The sequence below is a fragment of the Abrus precatorius genome, unplaced genomic scaffold (genome assembly GCF_003935025.1).
Source record: "Abrus precatorius isolate BTA unplaced genomic scaffold, Abrus_2018 Scaffold4, whole genome shotgun sequence".
Taxonomy (NCBI): domain Eukaryota; kingdom Viridiplantae; phylum Streptophyta; class Magnoliopsida; order Fabales; family Fabaceae; genus Abrus; species Abrus precatorius.
Genome location: NW_020874384.1, coordinates 8,800,380 through 8,823,994, shown reverse-complemented (window position 1 = coordinate 8,823,994; position 23,615 = coordinate 8,800,380). Strand labels below are relative to the sequence as shown.

At 33.0% G+C, this 23,615-nt stretch overlaps 3 protein-coding genes and 1 non-coding gene across 5 annotated transcripts; 3 read left to right on the top strand and 1 right to left on the bottom strand.

Annotated features, from left to right (window-relative positions):
* Nucleotides 1–2,789: 2,789 nt before the first annotated feature.
* LOC113866461 lies at nt 2,790–2,896 on the top strand. Its single transcript, XR_003505101.1, has one exon. It is a non-coding gene; the product is annotated as a small nucleolar RNA R71 (small nucleolar RNA).
* Nucleotides 2,897–6,222: 3,326 nt separating this feature from the next.
* LOC113864279 (purple acid phosphatase) lies at nt 6,223–10,411 on the top strand. Of its 2 annotated transcripts, none has more exons than XM_027497828.1 (8): nt 6,223–6,600; nt 6,774–6,980; nt 7,097–7,208; nt 7,580–7,809; nt 7,971–8,109; nt 9,357–9,577; nt 9,834–9,955; nt 10,054–10,411. In XM_027497828.1, exons 1-8 carry the CDS (start codon nt 6,319–6,321, stop codon nt 10,253–10,255), a joined length of 1,515 nt encoding a protein of 504 aa, XP_027353629.1. In that variant the 5' UTR covers nt 6,223–6,318; the 3' UTR covers nt 10,256–10,411. The 2 variants fall into 2 exon arrangements, with proteins under 2 accessions (XP_027353629.1, XP_027353630.1); XM_027497829.1 differs by having other exon boundaries at nt 6,231–6,600; nt 10,048–10,330.
* Nucleotides 10,412–11,865: 1,454 nt separating this feature from the next.
* LOC113864281 (cytokinin riboside 5'-monophosphate phosphoribohydrolase LOG1-like) lies at nt 11,866–13,333 on the top strand. Its single transcript, XM_027497830.1, has 7 exons — nt 11,866–12,000; nt 12,130–12,227; nt 12,322–12,352; nt 12,451–12,550; nt 12,655–12,725; nt 12,915–13,058; nt 13,232–13,333. Exons 1-7 carry the CDS (start codon nt 11,866–11,868, stop codon nt 13,331–13,333), a joined length of 681 nt encoding a protein of 226 aa, XP_027353631.1.
* A 2,757-nt stretch (nt 13,334–16,090) lies between these two features.
* Nucleotides 16,091–22,349, bottom strand: LOC113864933 (actin-related protein 7-like). The gene is made up of 7 exons (XM_027499182.1): nt 22,096–22,349; nt 21,639–21,854; nt 21,266–21,407; nt 20,042–20,286; nt 19,094–19,277; nt 17,079–17,146; nt 16,091–16,852 (listed from the first exon to the last, which is right to left on the bottom strand). Exons 1-7 carry the CDS (start codon nt 22,171–22,173, stop codon nt 16,700–16,702), a joined length of 1,086 nt encoding a protein of 361 aa, XP_027354983.1. The 5' UTR covers nt 22,174–22,349; the 3' UTR covers nt 16,091–16,699.
* Between the last annotated feature and the right edge of the window lie 1,266 nt (nt 22,350–23,615).

The following is a 23,615-nucleotide window of genomic DNA, read 5'->3' as shown; positions in this document are numbered from 1 at the left end:
GTCAAATAAAGATCAAATGAATGCCCAAAAACAGAAAAGTCATCCATGAAAATTTTTATAAACTTCTCTATCATATCAGAAAAAATGGCAAGCATGCACCGCTGGAATGTTACAGGAGCATTACATAACCCAAAGGGCATTCTGCAATACGTAAATATACCAAATGGGCATGTGAACGAAGTCTTTTCTTGATCTTCCAAGTTAACCACAATCTAGTTGTACCCATAATAGCCATCCAAAAAGTAATAGAATTCTTGTCCAACCAGCCGCTCCAACATTTGGTCCATGTATGGAAGTAGGAAATGGTCCTTGCATGTAGCTTGGTTCAATTTCTAATAGTTGATGCACATCCTCCAACCTGTCACAGTGCAGATGGGGATGAGCTCATTGTTCTCATTTCTGATCACAGTGACTCCTCCCTTCTTGGGTACCACTTGTATCAGGCTAATTCATTCACTGTCAGAAATAGGGTAAATCATCCCCGCTGAAAAAAGCTTTAAGACTTCTTTTTTGTTGACAATCTCTTTCATAGCGGGGTTTAGTCTCCTCTGTGGCTGCACCACAGGTGTGAATTTTTCTTCCAATTTAATTTTGTGCATGCAGAACGTAAGACTAATTCCCTTTAAATCTTCAATAGACCATTCTATTGTTGCCTTATGCTCCCTCAAAACTCTCATTAATTTTTCTTCATTCAACTGAGAGAATTTGTTGTTGATTATCACTGGACAAGTTTTCTTTTCCTCCAAAAATACATATTTAAGGTGGGAGGGCAAGGGCTTCAATTCTAACTGTTGTGGTTCTATTTTGCTACCTTCTTCCAATTTTTCAGCATTTGTAATTTCGTGCAGAATAGGTTGAGCGTCCAACTGTTGTACAATCTCTTACAACTCTTCATCACTTTCTTCATCATTGTTCATGACAGCATTGACTAGATACTTTTTCAATGGGTCTGTACAATTTTCTGCACCAAATGTTTTTACTGAAATCAAAGAATCTACCATTTTCATCCTAAAGCAAGTGCCCTTCTCATCATCCGAATGCTGCATAGCCTCAAAAACTTTAAATGTCACCTTCTCATCATGCACCCTTAACATCAATTGTCCTCGTTGCACATCAATCAAAGCCCTTCTAGTGGCTAGAAATGGTCTTTCTAGGATCACAGACACCTCCGAATCTTCATCCATATCCAAGATAACATAGTCTGCTAGAAAAATCAATTTATCCACCTTCACCAACACATCATCCATTACACCATATGGGTACTTGATGAATTGGTCAGCTAGTTGGAGAGCCATTATTATACTTTTAACTTCTCTCACTCCCAATTTCTTCAAAATGGAAAGCGGCATCAAGTTGATGCTAGCCCCCAAATCGCATAGAGCCTTTCTAATAGTCACATTCCCTGCAAGAAATTGTGAAGTTTCCTGGATCTTTCAACTTTGGAAGCAACTTTTGCTGCAATATGGCACTACATTCCTCAGTAAAAGCGATTATAGCATCCTCCTTCAATTTCCTCTTCTTTGAAAGCAAGTCCTTCATGAACTTGGCATACAACGGCATTTGCTCTAATGCTTCTGCAAATGGTATATTTATGTGCAGCTTTCTGAAAATGTCCAAGAATTTGGAAAATTACTCTTCCTTTCCCTTGTTCTTAGGGATGTGTAGATATGGCAGCTTAACATAAGGTGGAGGGATTTGAGGCTTGCATGAATCTTCCAAAATATGTTTCTTAGATCTGTTCCAATATGCCTCATCCACCACTAATTTCTGTTTTGCTGGATTTTTTGCCTCCTCTTCCTCTTTTTCAATCTCCAATTCTAGTTGATATTCTGCTACCTCTTCTTCTTTCCAGCAATTGAATTATCTTCTTTTTCAAGTGACTTTTTCTTAGGTTATGGCTCTACCACCTTTCTACTCCTTGTAATAATTGCTTGGTAGAATTCCTCTAAGTTTTCCACTGTATTCCCAAAAATAAAGCCTAGGGTTGGTTCATTTATTTTCTTTAAGATCTGTCCCATCTAATTCTCCAAGTTCTTGATGGATGCTTCTTGATTAGCCATCCTTGTGCTTGAGTCTTACATGAACAAGTTGGTAGTCTGTGTTAGTTGTAAGAGTGCCTTCTCAATGGTGGATACTTGTTCTAGAACTTAAGGTTGTTGGGGTTGTTGCATGGGACCAGAATTCTGAAAATTTTGCTGCTGCCACTGTCCTCCTTGTTGGTTTGGTCTTTGTGCAAGTGGAGTATAGTATGATTGGTTCAGTGGCCTGGTATTTAAGTTGGAATTTGGTCTGGACTGCTGCTGTTGAGGTAGATAAACAGATTTTTGATGAAAATTCTGCTGCTGCCACTGCGGTTTTGAATTGAAATTATGCTGTCGTGACATATTATTCATGAAATTCACTTGTTCAGCCCCTTGTTACTGAAAATACTCAACTCTGTCTTCACTTGTTCCCTCATGATATTCCTCTTGGTTGGTGGGGGCTACATAGTATACCGGTTTGTTCTCTTCTAGCTTCATATTTTCAAGCTTGGCATTGAGGGAATTTAGTTGTTGTGACATTAATTTGTTCTAAGCCAGTAATGCATCCAATGTGTTCAGCTCTAGCACACCTCTTTTTAAAGAATTCCTTTCCCTAGATTGTAATTGTTGGATGCCATAACTTCAATAAGTTGATGTGCTTCTTCCAAGGCCTTTTGAGCAAATAAGCCTTCAGCTGCTGCATCCACCATTGTCTTTATTGCTACATTCGGCCTATCATCAAAAGTTCTCAATTGAAGTCATTCGAGTAGCTCATGATAAGGACAGCTTCTCAAGAGTTCTTTGAATTTGTCCAATGCCTCTTACAGTGTTTCATCTTCCTTTTGAGAAAAAGTCAAGATTTCTTGCCTCAACTTGGTTATTCTAAAGGCTGGAAAATACTTTGTTAGGAATTTTCTCTCTAAATCATCCCAAGTAGTAATACTTACGGTTAGGATAACAGCCAGCTCTTTGCCTTATCCCTTAAAGAAAATGGAAAAAGAGACAACCGAATAGCTTCATCACTCACACCATTCATTCTAATCATTTCATAGATGGTCAAAAAATTCTGAATGTGCAAGTGGAGATCTTCGAAAGGATGCCCAACAAATTGTTCTTACTGAACCACTCTCATAAGGTCAGGTCTAATCACAATGTTGTTTGCTTGAATGGGAAATCGAACAATACGTGCATAATCATCCAAGATCCTCTGTTCTTCATTAGGATTTTCTGCCGAATTCTTTTCTTATGGTTCTTTTTCTTGTTCTGAAGTATGTTCCTTCTCTCTTTTTTATCTTATCCTTGCCTCACATCAACTATTTCAGCTGCTACACTTAGATTTTCATGCGAACACTTAAAACACAACAGAATTTATTAACCAAAGCTAGCAGATTCTCATTACAATTGATATTAACAATTAATCCTCGGGAACGGCGCCAGAAACTTGATAACTTTTTGGCAAGTGCACCAAATCGTTGAAGTAAAAAATTAGATTATAGTCCACATGGATTAATGTTAAGTACCAACCCACAAGAATAACACTAGTTGGGTCACTAAAAATATAGTATGAACAGAACACAACTTAACTAAGTACAGAATTGTAAAAACAGAATTAAAAATGCTAGAATTAAATTTTATAAATGAACAGAAACTAAGAAACTAAAACTGGGAATAAAAATCAGAATAATTGCATAATGTAAATGTCTTAGTTACTGGAAGTGGGTCTAAAAACAATTAAAAGATAGGTTGAGTTCAGAATCCCTTCTCCCTTTTCCCTTACAAGCAAATATATTTATAACTCAAAACACAACTTCATCTAATGGTCAGATTTTCTAAAATACCCAACCCCAATTCCTTGGTAATTGGTTCTCAAATGAAATTAGTGTTCTAATTTCTTAGATACAACTAAAAACATTCAGCATTAAGGTTTAAACCCATTAACCACGTCATCTTAAATTTCTATTCTTAAATAATTCATAATGAGCAAATTAATCTCAGCCAAAGAAAGCTCACTACTTTCTAGTGATAATGAACTTTTTATCAATCTCATTCACGTAGAACAGAAAAGCATTAAGTTCAGAATTAAGATGTTAGATTAAAGTTTGTATCTTGAGCTATATCCAATATTAGTTCATTGCAAAGGTTAAAGGTATAAGTTCATCCTCACTCAACCCCCAAGATATTTAGCTAGGCATAATGAAAGTAAATAATAATAAACTGAAATAGATTGCAAAAACAGAATTCATGTTTAAAGAAGAGCTTACAACAAATAGATGAAATGAGAAAAGTTACTATTCCATTACATAAACCATAGAAAAGGGGATGAAATCCAAGTTCCCATTAGAATCCTCTAACCAAGATGTAAAAAAAATTACCCTAACTACCATTTTCTACGTAAATTGTACCAAAGCCTAGATTTTTGCACCTCCAGAATGTACTAACTAGGAAAGATAAAAGATGCTAACTTTTTAGAAATTTTTTCTTTTATATGCTTAGTCAGCATTATGTCCCCACAATCAAAAGTTCATATCCCCACAATTGTGTCCTGCAGCACTCAACTTCTGCTCTTTATTCCAATTGCCAAATTCCTTTAATTTCCTTTCAAAAATTCAAATATTAGCATCAAAATATGAATGATCTATCAATTTTTCAGCACTTACAACATTCTATTAAATTTTCTAATTAATTGCATTAACTTATAATTTAAACTCAATAAAATATGCCCAAAAAATTTTAATTTTCTAAATGAGTTAGTGACTTATCAATAAGGTAGCTTTCTGTTTTTATTACCTAAAGTCTGAATTTCATATATTATGTACAAATCAAGAAACATAAGTGTCGGCCTTTTTATTAGCGACACTTTTTTTTATTATTAAAAATAAATGTCAACTTTTACATAGTCGATATTTTTTATTATTATTAAAAAGATAAGTGTTGATTTTTATAGAACCTACACTTAAAGGTGACATGACTAAAAATACTTTAAATAGAGAAAATATTTTTCAAATATCCTATTTTGATAATATATTTTAATTTTTATCATATTTTGGGGGGGGGGGGGGGGGGGGGAAACCCAAAATCAAAAATTGCCTCACGAGAGACCAAAAGATAGAGTTTTCAAAAGAATTTAACAAATAAGCAACAATACATTAGTAGTAAGACAAAGATAGCACCTTTAAATCAGTAGTGCTGCTGAATCAATATTTTAATTTTCACCACAAAATCAAAAGATTCTTGTTAAAAATAGTAAACAAACAGATAAAGATACCACCAATAAGTAACCAAAGAACGTCTTTTCTGTCGTTCTGTAAAAGGAAACAAAAAACAACATTCTCAGCAAGATGGGTCTCTCTACGCTCTATATATCTTCAATTGTAACTTTAAGTGTTGGTCAAAAAAGCTAAGCTAATCAGACCATACATTGTCCATATAGACCTACCCAAGAAAACCAAAAAAGTAATATAGATGATGAATAAATCTAATAAATATATACCTAATTCATAATACTTTTAATTTTTTATATTTTAAAAAAATATAACATTTAATAACTCTAACTAATATATTACCTAAAAAAAAACATAACATTCAATGGTACTTTTATTTATAATTTATATTCAGTGAAAAAAAACATTATTCATGAACGTGGCTTGCACATTTCTCCGAGTTTTAGTATATTTGCAATATTATAAAACTTATCATAAAAAACTAATATTATTCATGAGAGCAAAAATACTAAAGTAGTCTAGTCAATGAAGATACATGTGATTTAAAAAAACAATAAAATTGAAAAGTACATGTTCTCGTTATAAATAAATAATCAATTACTCTGTTAAGGTTAAACCTTTATTATCAATCTGAAATAGCATTACTGAATAGCCCCTATAAGTGCATTTGACTATGGAATTGAAAAATGGAAGCAAAGATCATAGAAAGATCAGAATAGGTTTGAAACCATAAATGGAATGTGGCATCTTACAATGGATTGTTGGCCCATTGGGGCAACTTGTATGGTGTGAAATCCCAACGCCACATCCGAATCGGACTGAAAAAAGTATTAAAAGTCAACTTTTTGGGCATCACATCATCATTATTAATCAATTTGGATCCATGTAATGTAGCCAAAGCTACTTTATTATTATTATATCTCACCGCTCCAGCAGAAGCCATATAAAGGTTTGGTCAGTCTTGTGGCTCTCTTAGACTGAACTGTTTTCTGTCTTTGAAAGAAAACGATAGAAAATGTAGCTTCCTTCACGGACCCGTTGTTCAGTTGACCTCTAATCTGAATATTCCTCATTATATGCTACTATTTGTTAATAATAATAGACTATTAAACATTGACATAATAAATACAAGAGATTGTGGTGTTGAGAGATACTCCTACATTGATCTTTTGGGTCTTGAATTGTTTGAGAAAATGGGTATTGTTGGGTTTATAGCATTAGCTTTGGTTCTGAATGTGGGTGTGGTGTGTAATGGAGGCAGCACAAGCCCCTTCCTCAGGAAAGTTGAGAAGACTGTGGATATGCCACTTGACAGTGATGTCTTTGCTGTTCCTCGTGGTTATAATGCTCCCCAGCAAGTACCCTTCTTTCATCATGCTAATTTCTTTTGTAATAATTAGCTAGGAGTTTTATGCTGTTTGGTTTGAATTGAATCAATGTCAGTGATTCGCAATTTACAAACAGTTAGTGTTCATTTTTCTTTTCTTTTCTTTTTTATCTTACTTTTGGTCTATTCGTTTTGATGCATAAGGTTCATATAACACAAGGTGACCTTGAGGGGAAAGCAGTGATCGTGTCATGGGTTACGGTGGATGAACCAGGGTCCAGCAAAGTGCGTTACTGGAGCGAGAACGAGAACGGTGACAACAAGAAGATAGCTAGAGGCAAAATTGTTAGTTACAGATTCTTCAATTACACGTCTGGTTTTATTCATCACACCACCATCAGAAATTTGGAGGTAATACTTTTTCTCTATTCCATTTTTATGCGGTTTGTTGATATATGTGGAAAGAAAAGAATAAGGTCATTTGCTTCCTGAATCAATTGTTGATATTTGTGCTTATTTTTGGACAGTATAACACCAAATACTACTATGAGGTTGGGATTGGAAACACTACACGGCAGTTTTGGTTTGTAACTCCTCCTCAAATTGGTCCTGATGTGCCATACACATTTGGTCTCATAGGTAAGTGTATCATTCTATCGAAGTAATTTGGCGTTGTTTTGCAAACTGTCATTATGGTACAAGCATGTTCACATTTATCAGTTGTCTTAAAAGTTGGTGGTTTCTTAATTTCTCCGTGCAATTGGGTGGTTGGAGAGGAGTCACCTATGCGTTTTAGCACATGGGAGTGGCAAGGATAAGAAATAATTCCTGATTTTGAAACAATATTCATGTCTTTTAACACTTAATGTAGATATTTTTTGCAGCTATTTGGTCTTTACCACCATGAACTGTTGAACATTTATCATAAATTTGGAAAGGAAAAATGAAATGTGTGTCCCAATAGGGCTTTATGTTATGTTTGCTGTAAACTAGTGTGGCATTATTTGCAGGGGATCTTGGTCAGAGTTTTGATTCAAATAAGACGCTTTCTCACTATGAGATGAATCCAAGCAAAGGACAAACTGTACTGTTTGTCGGCGACCTCTCTTATGCAGATAACTACCCAAATCATGATAATGTTAGATGGGATACATGGGGAAGGTTTACAGAAAGGAGTGTTGCTTATCAACCATGGATATGGACTGCAGGGAACCATGAAATTGATTTTGCTCCAGAAATTGTAAGATTCTCATAAGACTTAATTTAATTTGGTTTTAACTATTTGAGAAACTTTTCATTCGTTTATTTTTCGACAACAAATTTTATCCCTCAAGTAATGTATTTAAAGTCCAAATTATAGTAAGAAATAAGTTTTTAACATAGAGCACTGGTTTGTTGCAGGGTGAAACCAAACCTTTCAAGCCATATAGCCACCGGTACCATGTTCCTTATAAAGCCTCTCAGAGTACTGCACCATTCTGGTATTCTATAAAGAGAGCTTCTGCTCACATCATTGTCTTGGCCTCATATTCAGCATATGGTAATACTTGATACATATTTGTGTGGAGAGCATTCTGGCTGATTCTTTGATTTCTAATGGACACAATTCTGTTTGTAATAATTTTATGTTAGCAACTACCTATAACTTAATAAACTTATATGAAAGGTCAATTTTTGTTGAATAATTTCAGTTTTTAGGTTTATATTCACAAAGCTTTGAGCACATAATAATCTTATATAGATTAAATTATACATTTAGTCTTTATAATTGACACTCATTTACAAATTAGTCTCTATGCTTAAGAAAGTTGTTGGAATCAAGTGTGAATTAAGTCTCACATGAAATAGGATATGAGTAAGTTAGGGATTTATAAAGAGATAGACCCATGTACCCATTGACTTAAGGTTTTGGGGTTGCATAGTTGTGTCCTACTCATTGTAAGGCTCTCTATCTAAATCTCTTTAAACCCAACAAAGGTTACATTTTAGTCTATATACAATATTTTGTTATATTTTAATCCTTATTGTTATAACGTCATTAATGATGGAAAGGATTAAACATAATAAAATACTCGTGTAGAAATTAAAACATAAGTTTTTTAAGTATAGAAACTAATTTGTAATTGTGTTAAATATAGAGATCAAATGTATATTTTTATTCATTATAATTTTAAAAGAATTCAAGATATCAAACTTAGTTGAGAAAATACTCGTACAATCTTATCTTTCTAACATGTAATTCTTAACTAATAAAAAATTTTACTTGATTTTATATTTTATTTTACTTTTAAATGAATGAATAAAATGTCAATATTAATATTTTTATTATAAGTTTTTAATATGTAATTATCTCAATCTATATCTAGTTAAAATATTTAATTTTTTAACATTCATTTATGAATTAATTCTTATACTAAAAAAAAGACTTATATTTTGGGCTTTGTTATTATAACATTTAATGGCATGAAACTCTTACAAGAACTAAAATATAATTTTTCAATTATAAAGACTAATTTATAAATGAATGTTAATTATAGGGATTAAATGTATAACTTAACTTTCTATATACATATTTTCCATGTGGGATGTGACTGTTTATCTAAAGCATGATAGTGAAGTCCCAAATCCTTGACCTATTGACCACCAACACTTACCTTAAATAATTTGCGTCTCTGTCTGAACATACAAATTTATTTTCTTCTGCCTCTATGCTACTGCTTGGATTAAATGCACGCATAATCTGTAATGTCACTGCTTTTAAAGTGGTACCTCTTGGTGTTTTCTCAGGAAAATATACACCCCAATACAAATGGCTTGAAGAAGAGCTACCAAAAGTTAACAGGACAGAGACTCCTTGGCTGATTGTTCTCATGCATTCACCTTGGTATAATAGCTACAACTATCATTATATGGAAGGGGAAACAATGAGAGTAATGTATGAGCCCTGGTTTGTGCAGTACAAGGTTGATGTTGTCTTTGCTGGTCATGTTCATGCCTATGAACGATCCGTAAGTTAACTCAGCTTGTTAAGCTACTAACACTTCAATTTCTCATTTGAAATTTCTACATCATGCTTCTGAAAGCCACCAGTACCAATCATGTATTATTCGACCTGCATTCCAACTTGAAAAATTATCTATGCAAGTAAATGTCAGTTGGTCTCCCTAAAAAGATGAGGGAAATAATGAAAAAATATTGCACAAATGATGCACTTCCATAGTACTTTTTTAAAATTGTATCAGACTGATGGGATACTATGTGTAGGAGCGTGTTTCCAATGTTGCATACAACGTTGTAAATGGTCTTTGCACTCCTTTGAAAGATCAATCAGCTCCTGTATATATAACCATTGGGGATGGAGGAAATCTTGAAGGCTTAGCAACCAAGTAAGCTCTATACAGTATACATGAACCATGATTAGTCTTGTTGCATTTCTGGTTACTTTTATGCTCCTAATCTAATATAAACATCATTTGAGCTGCAGCATGACAGAACCACAGCCAGAGTACTCTGCATACAGAGAGGCCAGCTTTGGGCATGCCATTTTTGACATAAAGAACCGAACACATGCTCACTACAGCTGGCACCGAAATCAAGATGGATATGCGGTGGAAGCTGATTCCGTTTGGTTTTTCAACAGATTCTGGCACCCAGTTGATGATTCCACAGCTCATGTTTCGCACTAACGCAGATTTACTGGTCTTTTGAGAAGAATACCCAATGTGATGTCAATAAATTAATGACTCGATCATTGACTGTATGTCAATCATTAATTATCTGTACCTTTGTCATTCTACTTTGTATCTCTGTCACATAAATGAAAATTGCTTGCTTCTATTCTGAAACACTTTACACTCTTATCGTACCATTTAAGGTAGCACTGGATAAACTCGGATAAAAACAGTTCCTCATCAAATCCATCACGCAAGTTGAAATGCTTCTCAAGATACTTAGTACAGTAGCATTTTGATGGAAAAAAGACAAATCTAAAAGAGCAACCCTTATGCATCCCATGGATTGAATTTGACAAGATTTTGTTAGAACAGCATTTCTTAAACTACAAAAAAAAAAAAAAAAAACTCTAAACCATGTCCATTGCTCTTTTCTATTCCTTCTTAAAGTATATTTGAATGTAGAATAATAGCCTTGGAGGAATGTGGTGTTTTATTGACCTGATCTTTGGCCAAGATAACGTTCTAAGTAAAATGGCCTACATACCGGTAATTTGGAATTGTGCATTTTGTTTAGAGATACTTTCATGAATTTATTTGCAGAGTAGTTATTTTATTTTCATTGATTACAAAGCTTACAACACCATGCAACAAAGCCACAAGCCAAATCAATTGATTACAACACTCCCCCAAACACTCCAATTTAGATTGAATTCATTTCGAGAGGATATATAATACGTGAGATTAAATTTTTTAAAATAAAATGATCTAAGAAATGGCTTTATTTCTCTTGAGATTTTATTTCTGTCTTCAAAATTGAAATGGTTTATTGTGTGTGTACACACACACTAGCCTTTCTTCATCCCATATACAAAATCAATTATGTAGTGCACGCTTATATATGTATGTACACAGTTTAAAATGATTAGGTAAAATTTACTCTATCATGAGAGGGAGGAAAATAAAGTTTGAACTGAAGTAGTAATTTTGTCAAATTTGTTTACCTTTGTCCACATCGCAAGGATTTTGTCTTTGTACTTACGAGGTAAGGAACCCCATTGGTGTTATCGAAAAAGGACAAAGTTAAATCACGGATCAAGCAATTACTATCAAATCATCTATCCTTTGGTTCTTTTATTTTTAATAAAGAAATAACATCCCAATATGAAAAACAATTAAGATAAAAAATTATCACTATCCATGCCGTAAAAAGTTGACCAAATTAAATATATTTTAATTATCAATTAAAAAATGAAAAATAAAGGAAAAATTGATTTGAATCGAGTAAGTGTTGCTTCTGAAATTCATCAAAGCTTGGAATTTTAATTTTTACAAACACAGTAATGTTCCTTGCACAGTCAATTAGTATAATGTGCACAATTGTTATGGCCATTGGTCAGCGCAGTTTTGTGACATTATTATAATGATAAGAGTTGACAAGAATAATAGAAGATGGAGAGGAGTCTTGTCCAGCCAAGTTATTTTCAAGAAAGCAGAAAGAAGGGTATGTCTTTGAGATAAAATTCTGTAGTTTCTCACAAAAGGGGTGTCTCCTTCTGTTACCCTTTGCACACTCACTTTCATCTCCTTCCACTAATATTTTTATTCAACAATATATTGGAAGGATGGAAGGCGAAGGAGAAGTGTCAGCAGAAAATAAGCAGAAAGGAAGGTTCCAAAGAATATGTGTTTTTTGTGGTAGTAGAGCTGGATACAAGTCTGCATTTAGTGATGCAGCTCTTGAGCTTGGTAAATTGCTGGTAATTCTTTTTCTACTATTATTTGTCAATTCACAAAATAAAAAATATTGGGCCATGCCTTTAGTATATATAGTTCTTCTCCTTTGTAGAACTCTTGCATGTGTTTTTGTTTGTTATTTGTTTTGATAGGTTGAGAGGAGGATTGATTTGGTTTATGGAGGAGGAAGATTAGGACTAATGGGTTTGATCTCTCAAACCGTGCTAAAGGGAGGTCGCCATGTTCTTGGGTAATATTTTTTATTGTCTTACAGAATATATTAGGTTCCCTTGTATTCATGAACTTCATATTGTTTATCTCTTTTCTTTTCTTTTTTTGTTTAGTGTGATTCCTAGAGCTCTATTGCCTCATGAGGTACCATTCCATCCTTAACTACTGTGATCATATGCTTCTTTCAATCTGAATTTTTCATCATGAAAGGCTCTTACTGATCAAAACCCGCACATAATTAGATATCTGGGGAAACATTTGGAGAAGTGAAAACAGTTGCAGATATGCATGAAAGGAAGTCACTGATGGCTAAACATGCTGATGCATTCATAGCCCTTCCCGGTATATTATAGATAAAAATATTCTAAATTTTTTTCCTGTACTATAAACATTCTTACAATAACTTCAGGTATATATAAATTTAATCAAAGCTGCAAACTGTTCAGGAGGTTATGGTACCATGGAAGAGTTGCTAGAGGTGATAGCCTGGTCCCAACTAGGAATACATGACAAACCTGTGAGATTATCTTTATGCACTACTTTTAGATGAACAATGTATCATTGAAACTTTATGCTTGAAAAACAGCAAACATTTAGAAATGCTTTTTTTATAAAAGAAACATATTTTATTGAATTTTGGATATGGGGTTTTTTTTTTTCCTTTAATTTGTTACTAATAATTTTCATTCAAAATGTGAATATGCAGGTGGGATTGTTGAATGTAGATGGGTATTTCAACAGCTTGCTGACCTTATTTGACAAGGGAGTGGAAGAGGGTTTTATAGACAACTCTGCAAGGCATATTGTAGTCATAGCAGACACAGCAGCAGAACTCATAAAGAAAATGGAGGTATCAATGATATTACACAAAACAATGCTTATTGTAATCATGTCCAACTCCAACATAAACATTTTTTGTCGGGCTGCTTTCTGAATTATTGAAGAGGACGAGAAAACAAAGTTGTAGGTAAAAAGTACTGAACTATTTTTCTTTTTTATTGATTTGTGTGTTTTTCTTTTCAGGAATATGTACCCAACCATCACAAGGTTGCTCCAAGAAAAAGTTGGGCAATGGACCAATTATTATTAGAGCCAACTGAAACTGGAGAGATAGTAAGATCATAGATTTCCATCATCCATATGTATGAACTACATATAAAGAAAGTGGAGTCCCATTTACATTTAAAAAAAAAAAGGAGCAAAAGTACTATCTATGACGTGGAAATCTTAAGATTCCACATCATTAAGCATGAAACATGCATGTTGCAGCTCCATCAAAATGAAATGAATAATACGAAAGTTAGTGAACTAAGAATCCAAAGTTTCCCTGAAAGACCCATTGACTGTGTCATTAAATTATATACTATAATGCGATAACGATGTTCTTAGTTATGAATATTTTTTCAGTAAGGGGATGGTTGGGAAAGGGTTAAGGAGCGTTGTTTTATTTGTGTTAACAAATTGTTGATTAGAGGGTGATGTGTGAATTGGATTTGACTCTGTTGCTTTTGCTCCTTCTGTTTCTGTACTGGAACCCGTTATACAATTGACACCTTTGTTTTTAGCGTCTTTCAACTTCAAACTGTACCTATCAGTTTCAAAAAAACGTGGGACATGGCTTTTTTTCTTTTCTTTTCTTTTTCATATAGTGTCTGTCTTTTAAAATTATAATGCATCAGGAATTGCAATGTCTTCCTGATCCTTTTTTTAAATTATACAGTTTCAAAGATAGTTTCCTTAATTCTAGTAACTTTGTTTCGTTCAATGTAGCTCGTATTTTCTCATATTTATTACTTTTATATTATTAAAGAATTTTGTTTATCAAACTGATTATCTGTAATTTATAATTAAATTAGGTTTATAATAATAATAATAATAATAATAATAATAATAATAACTTTTGAAATGTGTCCCAATATAAATTTACAGAATATTGAGCGATAATAGAAATGAATATATCTTTAACTTCGAATATTTTAAATATTTTTATTGATATTATTACATTTTAATTACTTTACTTAATTTATCATGTTATTACTTTAATCTATTAACATGTAATTTAATTATTATTTTTTTCTTAAAATTTTAATCATAAAATTAATAATTATGTTAGTCTTTATTAAAAGACGTTAAAATTGAGTAATAGAATAACAGCAATTTGTCATATTAAATAACACAAGATAATTTGGAAAAAAAAATAGTATTGTTTTAAGATCTTTTAAATATAATTTATTTTTTTAAATATTTTTAAATAACAAGATCATTTTAACTTTTTTCTACAACGTCTTCTTTTCTTTTTCTTGTCACTACTATACTATATTATTAGGCGTAGGAATGATGAAAAGAGTATTTCACATAATAATTTTAAGGAAAACTACAGTAATCTCTTTCTTGTTAGCCTCAATGAAGTTCTGAATTGCAAAGGAATAATTATAAAGAATTGTGAGAGTTTCATAAGTAACAACTTGGAGAACACTATAGAAATAAGAAAGTCTTAATGTGGCAACTTAACTACTAACCAACAAAAAAATATTTACACAACCATGGTAACACCCCTCAAACTTCATTATCTTCTCTTTTTCAATGTAAGTACAAGTCAAGTGAATATCAAACCATTTCAATATTAGAAATAGCAAAGATAACCAACTATGCTAAAGTGTTTTTCAACAAACAAGGTACATCAAAGTTTGTTCTTTTCTTCATCATTTCAGCAAGTATATTTGGTCATAGAGCTTACATCTAAATAAGTTATAAGAAAATAATTTAATAAATTAAGTATTTATAATAAATTACATATTACTATTTATCACTTTTAAACTATACATTTAATTTAAATAAATAAATCACTAAATATCGATAAATACAAATGCAGATTAGTATCATACATATAAGATGGTTTAAGCAACAATCACATAAAAAATTTCAGCAAACAGTACTTTCTCTCAGAAGTTATGTACTAAAGGCATTCCTTAACTTCAACAAAAAGGATTAAAATTTTTTAATTTAAAATTTTATTTATTTTAAAATATAATTTATTTAATATTATATTATATTTTTTATATAAAATTATTTAATATATTATTATAAATTTTATGAATCTTAAATGAGTCATTTTACTAGGCCTTTCAAACCTAATCTATTTAATTAATTAAATTTTTAAAACAATTTAAACTAAGTTTATTACTTAAATTGATTAAGTTAATCTAGACTTTAAAAAAATTAAGTAATAAACTCTTATTAGTAAGTCTTATTTCTATCCAAAATTATAATAAAGAAAGAACGTGGCACTATCTTTTTTCCTCTAGAACACTTGACCCATAAATTGCACAATGGTATTCAAATAGACACGGAACTTACAAACTGAGGCAACGTTGGACAAGCTCATCGTGGTGGTAAAGATAAAATTCAAAGACCGATCAATTCATCCACAATAATCGTTGGCTTATGTGATTATGAATAAAAATTGGAAGTGGGGGCCTATCAATTATTGAATTGGATAAGCTCTAACAAGAAAGGAGTACAAGATAATGCTAATCCTTAAAATACATGTATAACGTTCATAGCTTCATCATGCTAAAGCATAAATACCACATGCTTATGGAAATTTTTTGTCTTAATGTGATGCACAATGCCATCAAGTAACCCACTGAATGGGAATCATCTATGTGCTAGGTTATGTCAATATAACCCAACTCCGTTGTTTAATCCATATGTTCATTTCATTTCCAGAAGGCTAGAACCAATGAAAGAACATGAAAGTTGGCATCTGTGTAAGGATAACTGCTAATTACAAAATAAAAGCATTTAATTTAGCATGTGTTTTGTTGAGATTTTATCTGGGGAAGTAAAAACCTATTTTTCAAAAAACTCTCCCTCAAAATGATAAAATTAAATGATTATTTCACTAAAATAAGTTAAACCCAAAGGTATAGTAATTTCAAGGTTCCGTGCCACAGATCAAATCTGGGTCTATTTCATAGCACTAACTGCATGAAACCATAGTCACGTGAAACTCCATTATGACAGCAGTATAGTACTGCAGTTACGAATGGATAGTTGATTAGAAGTCTTGCATATAATTTTCCTATCAAACTATTCCCAAAACATTATTTATAAGACTATAAATTACTAATCGATGAATTAAAGCATAAATTACAAACTACTCATATAAAAGGAGAAGGGGTGTGCTAGTAGAGGAGTAGCTTCTAGGTTACAAAGGGCAAAAATGAATATTTTACACGGATATTCACATTACAAAGATATGCAAGCTCCTAGTGCTCTAACATATACACGCGTGTATTTACGGAAATCGTCTTCCAGTTCCATGGTAGGCATGCAGAGTAAGAAGATTGCATGAATGGAGATCATTGCAGCTTTAACATAATACACACACATGGACATCCAGCATTTAGAATCTACAATGATTTTGGCACGTTAACAGTATAGATGCAGAGTAATAAACAGTTGTTGAAATCGTGCAGATGAATACTGTCAGAAGCATTTCCGGTGAACTATAGAAGGTCCAGTTTCATCGTATTCTGCCTTAGTGATATGCTGATTTTGAGGGAAAACCACTTTGGCGAGTATGGCACCTCCCACCCATGCAGAATACATGGCTAAATTTTCTGGCATGTATTCTGGAGGCTGCAGTAAGCCAGAGATTATCCGACAGTAGAAAGTAGGAACATAAATTAAAACATGAATAAAGATGATATTTTTGCAGTTCCTAATGTCATTCTAGAATCAAAAACCTCTGTTCTGTTGTAAAGTTTTTATCTTAGAATCTAACAAAGAGAAGGCTAAAAACTATTTATTTATAACATTTTAAGTTGTTATAATTTGAAGTTACTTGACAAGATAACGAAATTACCTTAACCAAGGTAGGTTGAACAGCAGATGAACTCAAGCTAGATTCCTTCTGAAATCTCTCTTCAAAACCTGCCGTGAGAAGCAGCATTGGTCGGTCAGTCAGAATTCACAAGCAACAGCTTTGTCGTAGATAAGAAATCCAACTCTTGCAAAATAACCCCCATTTTGTCTCAAATAAATAAATGTATTACACAATTGGAGTTTACTTGCTAATGAGAAAACCTAAATTCCATATGCAATTAAATGTAAAAAGACTAAGAAGAACGCTAAACTGGAATAGTAGATTTTTGTTTATCAGAGATCTTATTGGCGAGAAACTCCATGAACAGGCATGAGGCATCTCGGTATTGTACTAGCTCTGACTATCCATTTGGAGAACTAACACATCGGCAGGCCAGGCCCAACATTTTAAGTTCCATCCTTTTTTATCAGGCCAGTTTGGCCCAACAAAGCAATATAGCCCAAGTGGGTCACCTAATATAGGTTGGCCTGCCTCTTTACAAGTATTTCAGCCAGTACTTTGGTCTACCCAACATATCAGGCCCAGCCCAATAAAACTACTCACTTCAAAGGTCAAATACATATTCAGCAGCCTAACAAAATTACCATTAAGATAAAGGCAATATTAATTACTTCCAAGTCACCAAGCAATGATGAATTATAATGGCAACAAATAGTTTCCCCTACATATAATGCATATAAAGGAAAACATTCAATTGGCACAAAATCTTTTCTATTTGGGTTGTAAATGGCTTGTTGCCTTGCCATTAATCGGATGTATCATGAAAAATTGACAATTCTCTAGTAATTCTTTACTGATAAATGAGTCAGTAATAGTAAGTTCGGAACACATTATAAACACACTGGAACACACACATCACATCTTTACATTACTAAATGAGAAATATTTCCTGCCATGTAAGAGAAAAAAGACACAAGAAAAAACGTAATGAGGATACAGATATCTTAAGAAGCACTTGTGGAAAGAGTTTACTAGAGACAAGACTTCATAATTATTATTCATAACAATACTATAGTATTTACCATTTGTCAGTAGGGAAAGAAAATCCAAGTTCAGCGAAACAATAAAAAGGAACCAAAAAGACTGACTTTTCTACCTTAGGAAGTGAATTAAGCATACAGAATTAGGGTTGTGTATTACTATTTACTGTGGCTATCAAGGCTACAGTAGGAAATTCCGCCAGCTATGTTATCTATGGATATTATTATTTGAAAAATATGTTAGGCACTCCTATTCAGATTAGCTGGGCCGTGCAGGACTACATAAGGAATGTGAAGGGGGGAAGGGGTGGCAGAGAATGTAACCACCAGCTCACATGGCATGTGGAACAGTGGAAGAGAAAAGAGAGTGAAACATGGTTAGCCTATTCTGTTAGCTAAGAGTTTGAAGCCCCTCAACAACAAGCCTATCAAGGATTGTGCGTGGGATCGCATGAGGTTTTAGGTCTCTCGAATGACCTATGTTATATTTTTGGTGAGCCTTGATACAATGACGGTGACGGTTGTGACTTAGAAGTCACAGGTCAATCCTGGAGACAGCCTCTCTGCTAGCAAGGGCAAGGCAGTGTACATCTACCCCTTCCCAATCTCACAAGGTGGGAGCTGCTGGGTTTCCCTTTTTAAATTTTGGTGATTCAAATCTCAATCTTCTGTGATTCCCGAGTCTAATTCCCAATTTCTGTGATTTGAGAAATTTCTAACAAAATATATCTTTCATGACCAATTATTTTCCATCAAAATTTACTGACTTATGAACTTTCTTAGTTGCTATCCAGGCTAATAATTACACAGTATGAAATTTAATGGTCCAATATTAGGCTGTATTCTACTCCAATATTAGAAAAATACAATCCACTAAACTAAAGATAGAAAATATTCCATTTAATAAATATGATGCACAGACCAAAGATCTAGAAAAGGAAAAAGCATAACAAATTAGAACCTCATATCAAGCTTATCCTAAATTTTCCAGAAGTAATGAAGGTAAAAATTTACCAGTCATAGAAGAAGTGCCACCACAAACCACAGTATTTTCCAGCAGCTGCCTCTGATTATCTGATGACACAGTTGAAATAGCACGGACAAGCTGCTCAACAATGCCATGAGACTCTAAACCCAATAAGCTTGGCTGGAATAAAGCTTCCCCAACAGTATATCTTTCTCTCCCAATTGCTAACACCTATAAGATAATTCAACTTTCAGATGAAGTCATAAATTACTGTAAGTCCATTGAACTTGGAATGTAAAAACACAGTTGACACTTAACAAGCAAGGGGAAGGAAACAAAGGTTAGTGGGTTTTGTAATCTTTAGCACTTCAGACCAGTCTGTTTGGCCCGTAATTAACCTTGAGGCTGGTCCAAATTTTTCAAAGACAATTCTTTGTCAGATTGACCTGGCAAAGGCAGATGGCCCATTAAATAGATGCCCAGCTCAAACACCCTTTGAGAGACATTCTCCACTATCCCTCCTAATGGAATATCAAAATTTCAGATCCAATGTTCAACAGTCTGAGCTTGCAAAGAACTTGCTAAGTGTTTCCCCAAAACGCTAATTGAAAAATACTACTCCAGTTCCCCTCCTAATGTAATAGAAGAATCCACATGATAAGCAAAAAAATATCATATTTTAATTGCCCAATCATGAAAAGTAGATTAAAGAATATATTCCAAAGAAACAAACATCAGAAACCTCCTCAATGGTACTCATAAGCTTCGCTCAAATCAGTCAATCACAATAATCCAAAGAAAGCTCTCCTCTCTCTTTACTGATTCTTATCTCCACCTTCCTTCATTTTCATTTCCCTCCCACCCTATCAATCAGTATTAATTCATCTAGAGTAGTACCAACTTTGTTGAAGAACTTACCAATAGCTAAAATAAAATAAGGTTAGAAAACTGGCAATTATCACAAGCCAAAATTATCAGAGATATTCAGAGCAGACCTGTCCATCAGGAAGGGTATGCTTCTCCACAGGACAAGAATATTGGGTCTTCTGATAAGCTAATTCATCTTCAGCACAGCACGAGTATTGCTCTTTTATTTTCTCAACATCAGACACGCTGACGTTTACTTGTGGATTGGATTTGCCAAGTTCTTGAGCCAGGAAATCAGTCAGATCAATACCTCCAAACTCGAATCTTCTCGAGGCTATGTGGTGAACAGCACCCTCAATTACTGGCGCAATATCTAGTTATAAAACCAAAAAGATCATGATGCACGCAGTACATAACAACCAAGAAGCTCAACATGTTCATATGTGAAAACACTCAGACATATTTTTATTTACTCCAATAGTGCATGCAATATTTACTGAAACATAATTAGAATGCACCTCAAACAAAAATTTAAAAAAAATGTCTTAACACCATGAATTGATACTTTTACCTTCACCTTCAGTCTACATTTGTATTTCTTAGTTTAAATTGCAATTGGAATATATTAATCTTTAGAAGAATTTCATGTTCCTTTTTCAATAAACTTTTAGTAATATTTTCCAGATTGCATTTACCAACTACACTTGTATTAAAAAATAATTCATGTGGAAGATGAAATGGAGCAATTCCTCACACTTCCCTGCAGAAGTAGAAAATATGGAAAAAAACTTATTTCGTCTTTCAATTTGATTCCATGAGGAAAACATGAAGTTAGGAAAAACCTGGTTTGGTGGAACTGTGGAACTACTGATAACCTAAGTAAAGTCAACTGATATAGGAACCTAAGCACATGATTCTTTCCACTCAGCCATGCAGATAACTAGATAAAACAAATATTGCAAAAGAAAGATGGTATCTAGAATAGGCAAGACATATGAATATTCAATGGAAAGCAATGGAAAAAGTTCTTCATCATCATTTGTATTTTTTTATTGCTGGTGGCCTAACTATATGGTTTTCATTTTATTATTGAGGCATGATAAAGAAATTAATATAACAATCATTTATTTACTCTGTAGCAAAATAAAGATCACAGCACATGAGATGCCCTGTAACCCAAAGATCCCACATCACATGAACACCACCCGATTATGTGCAGGAGATAACATATCCCCACATCAAAAACAGACAGCCTGACCCACACAGCAAGCAGATAAAAAAATTCCATCTATTCAATGTAGAACTTATTCGCATAATTCAAATTAAGTTCCTATTGCTTCAGATGAGGATACCTATTTTTCCATGTCCAATATCAACAGTGCACCCTGAGATACGTCCCACAGCATACAGTGATAACACTGCTTGTTCTGATGCATAAAACCCTGATATGTTGAATGCTTCAAACATCAGTTGCACCAACTGTTCTTTGTTGGCCTGGAAAACAGCAACACATACAATAATCAAGAAAAAGCTGTATAATGCATACCAAAACTACCGGCAATTCCGTTGAACAAAAGGTTGCAGGAGCAGTTCAGAGAGATAAAAAAGAAACAAAAATCTGCAAAAGAAAAATACTTACACATACTTGGAAAGGGTACGACAATCATATAGGAATAAATATCTGTATAGATAAACAATCAGAAAGCAGAAGAGTTTTCCACAAACCTTAGGGGTACAAAGTGGATCTGTAAATAGTATTTGTCCTTCATTGCCAATTTCCCATCCAAGACCAGTATATAAAACATGGTGCAACAAATCCTCGATGGCATCCCAATCTCTGACAAATCCTCGTACAACAGGGTCAACAGTGACATTTTCAACTAGTGAAGTATCAGTGACTGATGCATCATCAAGCACTCGTTTCATCTGAGTGGGAATTATCTGAGTCACACGAAAGGAAGCAGAATCAGGGATTGAAACAATAACATATCAAAACAGAAGTCAAAAGTTTGAGTTATGAATAGCTGAATGGGTTAGAGTTAGCAAGTGTATATAGCACACAATTCTGCATGAAATGAGGTAAACCCTATCAGCTCTAACTGAATATAATCTAGTTTAGTCTCTAATAACACCAATTTAAGAGCAAAAACAAATAGTTGAAAAGTTGAATGGTGTAATTTACCATGGCGGGAGTCTGGTCAGGAATTGCAAAACCCGCTTTGAGGAGCTTTGAGCCAACGTCGACCACCACCGCTTCCATCACCAGACCTAAGCTCAGCTCTTGTTTCTTCGCTAATGGTTCCACTCAGCTGAACCCAAATTAGCGAGTGTCAATTTTGAACCTGTCTTTTCACTCTGTCTTCGCACTTCCGGTTACCACCAGTTATTTTGTTTTCAACTAATGAACGTTATTAAACAGTCACGGAAATGAGATGTGGACAGGGGGCGTGAAGTTTATTTTTTAAGCAAAAAAATGTTCTTAAATAAATAATAACAATTTGATGGTATACGAAGTGGAGAGAGAGGCAAACAGAAGTAATAGAATGTAAAGAATATAATATGATAATGTGATAAGAAAATAAAAGTGAAAATGAATTTAAGGTGAATATAAGAATTAAGGTAAGAAAAAAAATCAAGATCATCTCTTAAAATTATGCTATATTTGATTGAGAAGAGAAATAAAAAGAATAAAAGAAAAAAAGTTTAAAAATTATAAAAATAAGTAAAATTTTAAACTACTTAATATTTGAGAAATATTGAAAAAACAAAGTGAAGTAACATTTTTCAGTTAAAAAAAGATTTTAAAAATTGCCATTTTATCTACTTTCTTGCGAAATATGATGAGTATGAAAATTATGTAAAATTCACGTCATTTTTTCTTTTTATTTAATTTTTATTAAAATAAAGAAAGAAAATAATATTTTATTTTCAGTTTTTCTTGCTTCACTTTTTTTTTCACATTTACCACACAGTGTTGGTATATTTTTCATGTTTAGTATAAATTATTTAAAAATAATAAAATTTTAAAAAATGTAATTTAAATTTTAAGTCAAATCAACTTTTAAATTAATTTAATTAGTGAACGTATATTTTAAAAACTCAAATAATTATTGTATATTTAAAATTTGGATTTTGACTAATAAATTATTTTTAAGAGCTAAATCATTATTTTCTTCCCACATAAAAAAAAAATCACTATTTTCTTCGCTGATTTTCATGGGATATTCTTAATAATTTAATTAAGGATGGGATGTTTTGTTATGTAGAAGGGGATAGAGGAGGCTAAGGACAAATCAGGTCAGGACAGGCCACATGCCCTAACGTGCTGAAGACATATAAATGGGATATATGCATAAATTACCAGACATATGCTTCGTTTGAAAAGTTGAAGAGGAATAAAAAAACCTTACAAAAGAAAATACATTTCACCAAAACGTTTCATTTGTTTGGAAAACAGAAAAGAGAAGAGAACGAATAAAATGGTTGTTGGCCTCCTAAAAAACTTGCTCTCCAGAATGGAAAGAGAGCTTTATCTAGTGAGAAGGGAAAAAAAAAACGAATTTTAATTTTATTTTATTACATTACAAGGGTTTACACGTCATTTAGCATAATTATATTTTTTAAACTTTTTTATATAAGCAAGTAAATGGAGAGAAGAACTTTCTTTTTCTCCATATTCATTCTTCCTTCTCTTAGTCCAAA